The sequence below is a fragment of the Numida meleagris genome, chromosome 2, assembly GCF_002078875.1.
Source record: "Numida meleagris isolate 19003 breed g44 Domestic line chromosome 2, NumMel1.0, whole genome shotgun sequence".
NCBI lineage: Eukaryota > Metazoa > Chordata > Aves > Galliformes > Numididae > Numida > Numida meleagris.
In genome coordinates this window covers 5,743,198-5,755,770 of record NC_034410.1, presented here as the reverse complement: position 1 = coordinate 5,755,770, position 12,573 = coordinate 5,743,198, and the positions used below count along the sequence as shown (strand labels likewise).

Here is a 12,573-nt window from a genome sequence, read left to right as displayed (position 1 = left end):
AGGTACCCTGATTATTGGAAAGAGTTGCCTGCCTGGCTCTCAGGACCAACAGAGGTTGTGTGAACCTTGAAAAATCAGCTGCAAGGTTCTTTATCAAGCTGCTTTGGCTCAAAAAAGAAAATGGTTTTTTTTTTTTTTTTTGATGTTTGTGCTTAATCAGGTCTTCCAGAGACTTGCTTTCTCTGCAGAGATGACACTGATAATGCTATTGTCATTTTGCTTTTAGACTGTAGTGATGCAAATGAGAACCTGAACAGGATTACTTACCTGGCACTATTATGGTACGTGTAGGTAATAATGTGAACCATGTAATGTGGTTCAGACAATTTCAGCATGCACTCCTATGATTTATTGCAGTTGCACGTGTCCCTGTGGTGTCGGTACTATGGAGTTCATGGACAACTTTGGGAGCACTAATGCTGTGTAAGAAGTGGAGATGGACAGCAGATATGGCAGCTGGCAAAGCAGGGATCCTTTTGCCAACCCTTGCACTGGTGCCCCTGCCATGCTACATACCTATTGCATGGGCCTGCTCATTTCCAGTGAAGATTCTTGAAACATCTTGATACCCAGGATCAATTGCCAATTCATGCTGAATCAGCGGGTGAATCAGCTCCAGAGTGACTGACACACCAACAGAAATGATGTGACAGAGGCAGAGGGCAGGACAGTTCAACCGGAGCAGCAGGTTTACAGTAGCACTGCATGCAGGTGGTAAGAGGGAATTTCTGTCAGTAACCACTGGTGTTCCAGCTGGTGTCTGCCAGCCCAGGGGGAAGCACAGGCACCTGGCCACACAACATCTCCTTCAGCATGAAGATCTGTCAGTTTTTGTTGCTGTTATATTGTCCCACTGGGGACCAGACATTTCTCTCATTAACCTCATTATCTCACCTTTGTCCTGCCTGCTCTCCTGGAGAGCTTGTCGTATTCCCTGCAGATTTCCCCACAGAAGACCATTCTAATTGCAGTTTTGCTGCCAGCGGTGAAATTTATGTGTCTACAGATATTTCCTCATGTTGACTGTATGTTGGAAAACCCTTCCCTGCAATGTGATGAAGTCTGCTTGCGGAAGGTGAGAGTGAATACAGGCAGACAGGAGTAGGTGTGTGTCCTCTCCTCTCTGGTTTCTGTGGCAAAGACTCGTGCATGCAGTACTCTATCCTGCATCGTGTTAATTACATTCTGCTTTTGATTAAATTAAGGAGCCCTATAGAGCAGGGTCAAATTCAATCTAATAAACGTGTTGAACAGAAACGGAACAATCAGCTTTATGAAAGCTCAGGAAATGGAGCAGAAAGTTGGAGAAATACGGAGGATAAAATGGAAGGAGGAGAACAAGAAGTGGAATCTGAAGGCGTGGAGAGAATGGGAGCAGAGAGGGACAGGAGGAGGAGAAGGTGCAGAGACGCAGACAAAAGGTATGTAAAAAGAAAGTAGAGAAATACCTGTGATGAAGCATTGCGGGCGCTGGGATACCAGATGCTGGTAACAGCCATACAACTTCTTGGGCATCCAGATGTCAGTCCATGATTTTCATGGATTTTTCCTTAAATCCTGCAAGATTTTTTTTTAAAGTTTGAGAGTGCGAAATAAGAGTATGTGTATACACACTAATAAGTAATTATGTAGCTGATCTGAGAAATTACAATATCCTGGTTTAACTTACAAATTATTTATGGCTGGAAATGTAGCCCCCAAAATAGAATTTCTGTAGGTTTTCCAGTTAGTGGCTCCACATACTTTGCCCATATGAGAAAACTACCTAAAATACGATAAGTTTCATATTACATACAGAAATATACAGAAAGAAAGAGAGTAGTTATTTTCACAGATAGGTTTGTTCTGTATGAAGCATGTGATTGCTTGGTAATATTATTAACAGCAAACTTGAATGAACATTTTAAAAACACCAGCAACTCAGCTCATTTTCCCCACACACCACTTATTTCAGACAAACTCTTTCACTGAAATTTAAAATCTTTTTTAAAATCTCCGTGTATTGCGTATGAAATTTCAGTGCAAAAGTCAGCTCGTTAGATAGCATTTTAATTGTGGGAACTACAATCGATACAACCAAGGTTTAAAGCAAAGGTTATTTCATAACCTTAGGAATGTACCGTGGGAATTTATAATGGAAAAATGGATTCAGCCAGTATTTAAGGAATATCTAGGGCAAGTGCTGTGATGGGGTGTAGCCCAAAGCATGTGCTGCTTGTGCTCAGCTGCAGGTAGGGCTTGTTCATGTGGAGCACTTCCACTGTACCAGGGAAAGGAAAAAAGTGGCCGGCGTGTTTGTGATTCTCTTCTGCTGTCCGTCCTTGAGGATGCACAAAACCTTTAAGTACTTAGGGTCGTATTCTCAAAGGTGTTTAGGTGCCCGTTAGTCTGTGTAATCAGTAGTTTAAATGCCTACATCTCTGAAAATGCGGCTGCTGGCAGTCAAATGAACAGGACTGAACACGGGAGAGATAACTTGAACTCTCGTAGCAGTCACAATATTGCTTGTCCATGTGATGTCTGCATTTGCCTCCCAAGTCAAAAACAATATGAGGAGCAAAACCATGATGCCTTACATTCTGAACAGTTCCTTTATTTTTAAGCAGGCTGTTATTAGTACTTGGTTTTACGGAGAGTCAAGCTACCGAAGTGTAGCAACTGCAGGAGATTTTGGCTTTCTTTTTTTAAAGCATGTCACTAATCCTCAGAGCTGCAACGAACAGTTTAAAAATATGGCTGGAGCTTCAAAGGTCATCTTTGTGATCTCAAAGGATCAACAGATCCCTTTCTGATCCCATGGCATCGTTAACCCCAGCGGTCTCATTTCTGGATCTGCTTTCTTCCATGGCACCCTGTAGGGATCTATGGGACAGTTATATATCATAGATTCATAGAATGCCTTGGATTGGAAGGGACCTTAAAGCCCATCCAGTTCCAACCCCCTGCTGTGAGCAGAGCTGCTCCCCACCAGCTCAGGCTGCCCAGGGCCCCACCCAGGCTGGTCCTGAGCCCTCCAGAGATGGGGCACCCATCTTCTCCGGGCATTGAAGAAGAGGGTTCACATCTTTATCTGTATGGTTTTAGAAAGGTGACTGCAAATCGTACACCTGAGTTAGCTTTGTATGTGCTAATTGCTGAAGGAAAATAAATCTGAGCTTTATATTTCTCCAAGATAGCCATCACGTTCCGGTTTTTTCTCAGGAGATAAGGAGAATTCTATGGAAAACACTGCCCTCTCATCCCCAGTACTTATAAATCATTGCTTTATAGGATCTCATGAGGTTTGTTAGCAGTGGCTACAGTGTACACTCTGTGAGTATGAGGATGCACAGCTTTGAACCCAGCAAAAATCTGCATTTAAATGATGTGAGCAAAGGTGTGGGGCAGCTGCGGGGCAGGCTGGGTGTGATTGCCCACCGCATACACCTGTAACATGGAAAGAGGTTGCTAAGGGGAGAAGAGCCACTTCTAAACCCAAAACCTGGAGTTTGATCCAGAATGTATGCTCGTTCCTAAGCAGATGAAAGCCAAGGGCTGTTTTAAGGCAGAGACCCCGCGCTTGGGTTTGATGCCCAGAGCGGAGCCCTGGGAGCGGAGCTGGCATTGCCACGGCGCAGCGCCTTTGGAACCCCTTTTCTTTCTCGATACTCTGTAACACGAAAATCATTTGCCTGAAGGCTGTGATCCGCCTCTATCCCTCGGCTGAATTTCACTTTGGCCGGCTTCTGAGGAGGGAAGGGGCGGAAACATGCCCGTCCGGGAGCGGAGCGGGGCCCTCCTGGCTCGGCTTCCCGGGCACAGCCCCGCTCCCCGCACACACGGAGGGGCTGCGGAGCTCGGCGCGGGTGAAAGTTGGGCTTTTCGCTCGCTCTGCACTTCCTGTGGAGCCGCCCGAGGCTTTCGGCAGCGCCCGGGCACCTCCTCCCGCCCCCCCCGGGGCTCCCGCCCGCCCCAGCCCGGCGCGGGGCTCCGCGGAGCTCTGAGCGGAGGGGCCCGGGCCCGGCAGCCCGCGGGTACTCACCCCTCCGTCCTCGGCCCCTTGGATTTGTATTTAATTTTTTTCTTTTTTCTTTTTAAATTTTGGAGTTAATTTCTCTCAAGGAGAGCGCGAGAGAAGGGAAGGAAACTTATCTACCCCCCCCCCCCCCCCCCAGGACACTCCGGATACTTTTGAAAGGGCGGAAGGGTGAGAAGCAAAGCGAGCAGCGCTGCTGAGGGCATCTCCCGCTCCGGAGAAGGTCCCCCTGACACCTCGCTGCTGGATTAAAGGCTGGAGCTGCAGAAACTCCTCCCCTTCCCCCTGCTTCTTCCACCCCCCTTATTTCCTAAGACTATTAAAAAAAAAGAAAAGAAAAGAAAAAAGAAATTAAGGAGCCCGGAGTGGCTGCGGCCGATGGGACGGTGGGGATAGGTGGGAGAGAGCCCACCTCTCCGGGCCCACCGCACCGCAACGCGCAGGGGACGGGACGGGATGGGCAGCACTGCCATGGACACCAAGAAGAAGGACGCCTCCGGCAGCGGCAGGAGAGGCTCCGGCCAGAAGAAGCTCATGCTGCGAGTGCACATCCCCGTAAGTGGCTCTCTGCTCTCCCTCCCCTTGGCAGCCAGCGGCGTTGTTTTTCCCTGACACGGGGCTGGAGGCACGGAACGGTGTTTCTGCTGCGGGTGCCGAGGTCTGGAAGCGGGGGTGCTGGTCCCAGCATCCTCGCTTGTGGATCTGGGAACTGTCCGTGCCTTGTGGTTGACTGAGAGCATTTTATCCGACGGTGCCGTGTCTCAAATCCGATCCACATCTGAATCTCTGCAGCATGGGGACCAAGAGCTCCCTCTGATTTTGACCTAAGCGGTCTGTTGCTGAAAAGTAAGGAGCAGTTGTATGGCCACGCTGGAGCAGAGAAGTGAGCCGTGCACTCATGCCACAACTCAGTTTTGGTTTGTATGTTCACACTGTAAAGAAACATGCGAGAATCTGTAGCATATGTATACTAAATCATCTCAGACCTGAAGCTTATTTCTGTTCCCAGTGAGTACTTAGAGGCTGCCTCATTATCTGAGCCTGCAGAGGTTACAACCCTTTCAAAACTTTGATTATTGCTGTTTTGTTGTTTGCTTGCTTTTGTTATTATTATTTTACTCACAGGGCATTCTTGTTATCTGTGTACTTATTTAGTTGTTGTATTCGCAGTGCCAACGTGGTTTTGCTTCCAGTGCTTCTGGCAAGAAATGTCTGATATCTTTTTTTCTCTGCGATCTGTTTCATTGTTGAATATTTTTTTAATTTAATCTCATTATATAAAAGTGGGAAACAGTCCTGCACATGCTTCTGCCAGAAGCTAAGGAGCAAAAAGCTATTTGTAAGTTTTTCCTTTCTTTTAGAGAAAAATAAGAAGTCAAAGCAAGTGCGTTAGGCCTTGAGCGTGTGGAATAAGATGGAGGAGCAACTCACAGCTCTTCTGCAGATTTCATTTTTCCCTGGAGAGGAATGCAAGCCCAGGAGCCTAAGCCAAATTTCTGCTGCTCTGTTTGAGTGCACTCAGTGCTGGGAGAGATGGGTCTAACATGGTGCTGCCTGTGCGTTTGTGACGGGAGTTTTTGGGCATTAATCTTTGTCATGTAGTACTTTGCAGTAGAGGTTCCTTAAGCCTATAGGCATATTTCTCCATGAGTGTTGCTTCAGTCCTGCCTTGGATGGAACATCATTAGTCCTGGACGGTAATTTTTCATGTTTCTTAATGGTTTTGTTTCTTTGCTCTTCAGCTTGTCATTTAGCTAGTGGTGGTTGCTCAGACACAAGCCTGATATCGCACTGAACCCACATGAGTTTTATTGTTCACCCAGTTGGGAGCAGTTCAAGACTTGGTAATGAACCTTCCATCCCTCCTTTCATCCTCCTCATATGATCCTTCTGTTCCATTCTGGTTTATTTTACCATTCCCAAAGTGAGCTACTGGGCCCAGATCCTTACCTGTTATACTCTCGTTTTCGGTAGTTTTCTGTTATCTGGCAGTTTAAGCGTGACTGTGCTGTAAGGAAGAACATTTTTGTCATTCTCCCCATTTGACAGTGGAATCTGCATTTGAAAAGATCCATTTAGACTGTTTTTTTTTCTCTTTCATAATGTTTTCTTGGCTGTTGTTTTGAAGCATCATTCCTATTATTTCAGCGGCGCCTGTCAGTGTAGCTGTAGTTGTCAAGGGAGCTTTCACCAGACGGCAATTTTTATTTTGTTCATCCTCTTCTTTGTTTTGCTGTGAGATCGTGTTTATTGCTGAGACATGTAATTCCTGCTAATTGAGATCTTCAAATTAGAAGCGGGAAAGGTCTGAACAGGAAGAGAGAGAAGAGTCAGTTGCAGCGAGACAGAAAGGTGCTGCTGTGATGCAGGCTGTCCTAAAGCATCTTTATTAACCATATAGAAATTCTGTCTTTAAAAGTGATGACACATATTGTGAAAAAGAAAGGTGAATAATGCAAAATGCACTGCAGTTGGGTTAGAGCATGTCTGAAATAAAAGCTTGTATGCTTTCCTTCCCTCTCCCACACAATCTCATTTTTTCCAGTTGGCCTCTGACAATGGGAAAAAATACCAATTTAAGAAAGCTGGCTTTGTGTCTTGGAACACCCCAGGGTATTTCTCAGGTACATCTTTCTTCAGCAAGAGCATCAGGACATTATACATAAAGTCTGAAAACACTCTATTTTTGCTTTCTTTCTGTATTGAGTCCCCTCTGGGACAGGTCAGTGGTGCCCAACCTTCGCTTCTGGGAATAGCGGTAGACCTCTAAGTTTCTGCTAGTTGAGTTTTCTCAACTCGTCATTCGGTAACCAAGTTTAAAGTGGGGGTCTCTGTGTTCTGGTAGCATGGCAGGGAAGTGTTTGCTGAATTGCTGGACTGATAGAACAACAGTTTGGTTCATTTGTTGTTTTCTTTGCAAATGCACATCTACTAACTACTGACTTGGACGGACCATAATATGACTGCAGGAGCCTTTGTGAGGTAGTGGTCATGTAAACCTCTGTCTTTCCCAGCAGTGTATTTGGAAGCCTTGAATTTAGAAATGCCTAAGTGGAAATTTCTGATCCATTGCCATGCTATGCTACAGATTTGGATACAACTCCTTGCTCTCTAGATGTATCACATCTTTCATGTGAAGACATTAGCATATAGAATTCCTTTTTTAGGCTATTAGAAGATAATGCTTCCACATTGCTTTGAGCATTTTAAGAGCTCTAAGATGGAATGCAATTGTCTACTGAGTAGGAAGGAGCTCACCATAGTGAGAACAGCATGTTCTTCTGTCATCTTGCAAAATCGATCTATTCTAACATTAATATTATCATTCTAATCCCATGTTGCTATAAAAAGGAGAGATTCTGCTCTTGCTTACTTTCTATTACAGCCAGGGTAATTCATTCAGTGCCAACAAAGTTCTGTCATGCTTACACTATTGCAGCTGAGAGCAGAACATGTCTCAAGAGCTTCACCATGGCAAGCTGCAAGCACCTGCTGCTCCCAGCAGGTGAGAATTGCAGAATCTTGGCACTTCCTTGGTTTGTACCCAAATATGTCAGCAGGTGACTTTTTATGCAAAGAAACAAAGAGGTTTTTTTTTTTCATAATAAGGATACATCTGTACATGAATGTGAAAACATGTTTCAGTCCAGTGAAGTGGCCATTGTCTTGGATACTTCAGCCCTGACAGCAAAGCGATGCACTACGAGGAGGCTCTGGAAGACCACAATCCTTTATTATCAGTGTCATGCAAGCATTTCTGCACACTCTTGCATATTTCTTTGTCATCTGCTATATTTCTGAGCAGATTCCTCAATGTGCAAATTGACTGCTGTTTCCAGGCCTGCTATTATGTTGGGATGCCAAGCTGAAACATCAGATGGCTTAATATTTTCTAACATGATAAGTTACAATGATGGTCTGACAGCTAGTGTTGGCTCAGGCTCTGCCCCTCCATCTTTCTTGCCATGCTTGCAAAGTCATTAATGGCTGCATGCCTAATAAGTCACTGTGAAATGATTTTGTTCTGTGGCAGTTTTTGCAGGATGCGTCTTGTCTCCTGTTAATTGTTGGTAGGGCTGGTGAGAATTCAGATCTAGGGAATGCTTTAGAAAGCTGCAGATGGTGGTCAGTAAGGTGGTTGGCTCTTTCAAAGAAGATGAAGGAATCAGCTTTCGATGCGATCTAAGAATGAAAAAAAGTGTTTGTTTTCTTGTGAAGTGGTGGTGAAGGGAGATGGAGACAAAGAGGAGAGAGAAGTGTTTCCCTGAAATTAAACCTGCAGCTGTCTTCCCTCTTGCTCTCATAGGGCAGACTGAGTTTTCTTGAGCTTCTGTGGCCTTGAAGTTTAAATTTGGATTCCTGCCTAAAAGCCTGATATATTAAGCATCTGAAGAAGGCAACAGGTATTTGCTTAGAAGCTTTGAGACTGCACTTTGAGTCTGTCTGAAGAATAAAGGATTCCTGTTTGCAGTCAAAATAGCTGCTACTGTAATTAAAGAAGCTCTTAGTGTTTTTAGTTTTAAAGCATAACGCAAACTGGTCATCATCTTATTGAAAAGTACTGCTTCTTTAAAACATCCCATTCCTGATAGGAGGTTCTACTCCTAAACTATCTCATCCTCCTTCCATTAGTTATCCGTGAGAGCCCTGAGAGATCTGTGGGCTCAGAGGAAAGAATTGAATTTCATTGGTGGAATAAGTCATGAATGTAGAAGAAACCTTACAGAAATGTGGATCTTGAGACTTGATTCCCTGGAATGTTATTCACACCATGCTTGTACTGGGAATTACTGAAATAGAAGGAAATGTCATCCTCCTGGAGGGATGAGGAGTAAGTAAAGGTCTTCTGAAGGTGAGTTCATGATTTCATAGTCCTTTGCTAAAGAGGATTCACGTTGTTAAGTGTTAATTCACTTTTAATATTTCCCTTCGTGTAAGGTTAGTCACTCTGTTTTTCAGAGACCAAGTGACATGGGACCATGTAATGTCTGCCTCAGAGAGTCTGTTCCCAAAAACTCAGCTGAAAAGCTGTCGTTTCCTTTTCTCTTGTGCCAGTCTTCAGAATATCAGAAAACCAGACGCATTCTTTCCTTCCCTTGAATCATTTCCAGTAGCATCTTGTGGTAAACGTGTGCCCATATTAACACAGGTTCCATTATCTTGTTCACAGACCTGCCAGGTCCATGTTACGCCCAGTTTCACATGGGCACCACATTGCTTTCAAGGGAGCTCAGAGGTGACTGAAAGCAGAATTTATCCTTGAAGACAGGGTTTAACAATTGTTTTGTTAATTATCTGTCATAAAAGTTGGTTGGCATGCCCCTCTGCTGGCTTTGCATGTCTTGTGAAAAAAAAGGAGAAAGTAGTAAGAAGTCAAAACCATGTCAGCATGGTAGGTGGTAGACCGAATTATGGGCATAAATGTTGAATGGAGTACACTTTTAATTGTCAGCCTTTTGTAGAAAAGCTGAATTTATATCAAAAGGTGCTCATTTTTCCATAGGGAAAATTGGGAGAGCAGAGTTGGTTACAAGAAGAATGAAGAATATGTCTGTCTGGCATAAAAATAGACCTTTTGTGGGCTACACTACCCTGGACTGCTCATCAGGCTTCAACAATTAGCCTGCTTTCAGAGCCTGATCTAGCTGCAGATGTCTGCTGTCTCAATTTTCTACCATTGTTTGCACTGTAGGCACACGAGAGAAAGTGTTGGTCCTGACAAGTAGGGAAAGTTGTGTACGTCTTCAAAGACAAAAAGGAAAAGCAGTTTGAGAATGTTTTGCATGTAGCTGGAATGATCTTATGTGTACACATGAATATAAGATGCCATCAATAAAGATACAATATTATTGGTGGTTCAGTGACATAGGACTATGCTTCTACTGAAATACCTCCAGTATTAGTGAATTGAAATGATGTAAAAGACAATTTCTGCTGCAGACTGATTTTTGTGTTTATTCTTTAGGCGGCTTAGGGTTTGTAATGTAATGCATCAATTTAGTGTTTGCTTCTGTAATACTGTCTCTCAAATTGCTCGCATAAAACTACACATGAAATCTTTATAGCAGTAAATTACATTATGTAAGCATGACTTACTGAGATGTATAGCAAATGCATAGCAGTATGTGTTTCATGGTTGTCATTTATATCAAACACTGTGGTGGTTCAGACCTTTTGGTCATTATTACACGGGGTGCTGGTGATTTCTGTTCCAAAAACAGAACCTATGTCATAAGCTGAAGACTTAATCTATTTTTGCAGGCAGGGTGATTGAGTTGTATATCCTTTTTAAGCGACTGGAGAGCATATTCATAGATCTAGAGTTTCATTCGAAGGAAATGTGCGCATTATAAACATTATCTGCCACGCTATGAAACGTTTATCATCATTTATTTACAACAGGTGTTGGGAAATTTGCAGTCAAGTTTTCCTGTTGGTAATGCTGCTGGAATAATGACACTAAAATACCCTGTTTCTGAGAACAGAAGAAAGATAAGCTATCACAGTTTTTGGAGTGCTGGAGTACAGCACTACAACACAGGGTTTTCCTGCCTGGTTCTAGACTTCCTATTGGTCTTTGATGAATCACTGTTGTACAGATCTGTTTTTCAGAAGCTACGTGCCTGTTGATTCCTTTAGGAAAACTGAAAACCCGTTTTCCAGGGGGTCAGAGAAATCAATACCTGCTGAGGTGGATTAGGATTGAATTGATTGCTGTTCTTTTTGGATTTGAATCCAAGCATGAAGAAATATTTCAATGAAGACAAGAACTGCTTAGAAAAAGTGTAGTGGTAAGAATGTGATGGAGTAAACAAATGCCATTAATACTTACTACAACATGTCTGCTGGGAAAAATGAATTGTTACCTGCATGACACTGATTTTGAATGGTGTATCATGATGAGTCTAGTTTTGCCACCTAGTCATAACCTTTGACAAATTTCCACAGATTGAAGGCTGCTATATTCTTTTAAGTAATTGAGATTTTCAGTAATTACCTCTGTGTTGTCTTGCTTTTTCATGATGTTGCCTTTATGAGGTCTATCTACCAGCAAGTGTTTTTTACAGAATCACAAAGAGTTGAAGTTGGAAGAAACCTCTAGATATTGTCTGGTCCAATCCTGCAGCTGAGAGCAGTGCTGGATGAAGTATGTTGCTCAGGGCCTTGTTTTCTCACATATTGCATATCTCCAAGGATGGAGATTGCACAGCTTCATTTTTCTGAAATATTGCATTTGGGCAAGTGAAAGGTGGTTGAAAGTAAATATCACTTAGACACTACCCAAGCAAACAACTGATGAACTCCACAACTGGTTGGATCTTATCCCAGAAGTGTAATGTTCATTTGGGAAGTAAAACTGGATGTGGTCATGTTCTGTATACTTCTGAGAAAAGCATTCTGTCAGATGGGAATGAAACTGGAGGAACAACGGTCCCAGCAAGGCTTGTGGAAGAAAGGGAGAGTAAGGAAAAGATTAGAAAAGATGCTTAGTCAATGTTATCACAATACATATGGAGCTTGCCAGCTTCTCAGTACAGCATTCGTCTTCTGGAATGTAGTTTTCATCATGCATTGTCATTCCTTCTGCATAAATTAATTAGAGGGGGATTTGCTGGTACTGAGTATTAATCAGGGCTTCTGTGTTGGAAGTATGATCTAAATCGAGAAGCATGAGGAAAGACAGTTCAAGGATAAGAGCATGAAATCATCACCTAGCTATCTGAATCTCTATCTGCTGTATTGCCTCAGGTTGGACAGAGCAGAGTGCTAGACGTAAGCTTTGCACTGGTGAATGTGAACCTTGAGATCCTTAAGTAATATTCCATGCATAGAGTGCAAAACCATAACACTTTTTTTGTATCACCTTTCCATCATGTTAACATGGTGGCTGGTAAACTCTTAACTGCTTTTAACTTATCAGTATGACACGCTGAAAGGCTGCATGGCTAAACGCTGAGATAGATATCCATGCGCACATGTGAAATGTAAGTTGGTAGAGACAAACTCTCTGAAGAGTTTAAAGTCTTGAAAGGTGTTGTAGAATGGAGGGATGTGAGAGGAAACAACGTTATCCCTGCAGTACTGATATTCAGGAAGATGGCTGGAGTTTAACTACTTGTCTCATGTTGTACACGAGTGGGTAGCTGCACTCATGAGATCTTGAAACCTAGTTAGTTCACCTTAATAATAACCCTATCCTGTTTCCTATGGTGTTTTTCACATGAGGATCTGTGTACAGGCCTGAGGCAGCAATTACTTGAAAGAATTTTTCCTCTTACTTTTTTAAAACATGTGTGAAGTTAAAGGATTCCAGTTTTATTTCTATAGACAGTCATTCTGTGTTCTAAAATAACATTGTTTGGGCTCTTTTGACTGCCTGATCAGGAAGACCAAGGATAGAGGAAATTAGATAAGAGAGGGAAGACTACATGACATTGTAGCATCCAAAATGACACATCAGTGAGTGTGCCTTGTTATTGACACCCTCCATGTGGTTCAAGTGGTTGTTAAAAAGTGTGAAAGATCAGTTTTTGTGCTGTTTTTTTTCCTGAATAGCT

At 43.2% G+C, this 12,573-nt stretch overlaps 1 protein-coding gene across 1 annotated transcript in view; it reads left to right on the top strand.

Moving 5' to 3' along the window:
• The window catches only part of PRKAG2 (protein kinase AMP-activated non-catalytic subunit gamma 2), a 192,066-nt gene continuing 183,833 nt past the window's right edge, over positions 4,341-12,573 (top strand). Inside the window, exon 1 of the mRNA XM_021387825.1 lies at positions 4,341-4,570. Within this exon, the coding sequence (XP_021243500.1) occupies positions 4,472-4,570 (99 nt within the window). The 5' untranslated portion in view covers positions 4,341-4,471. The remainder of the gene's footprint in view (positions 4,571-12,573) is intronic.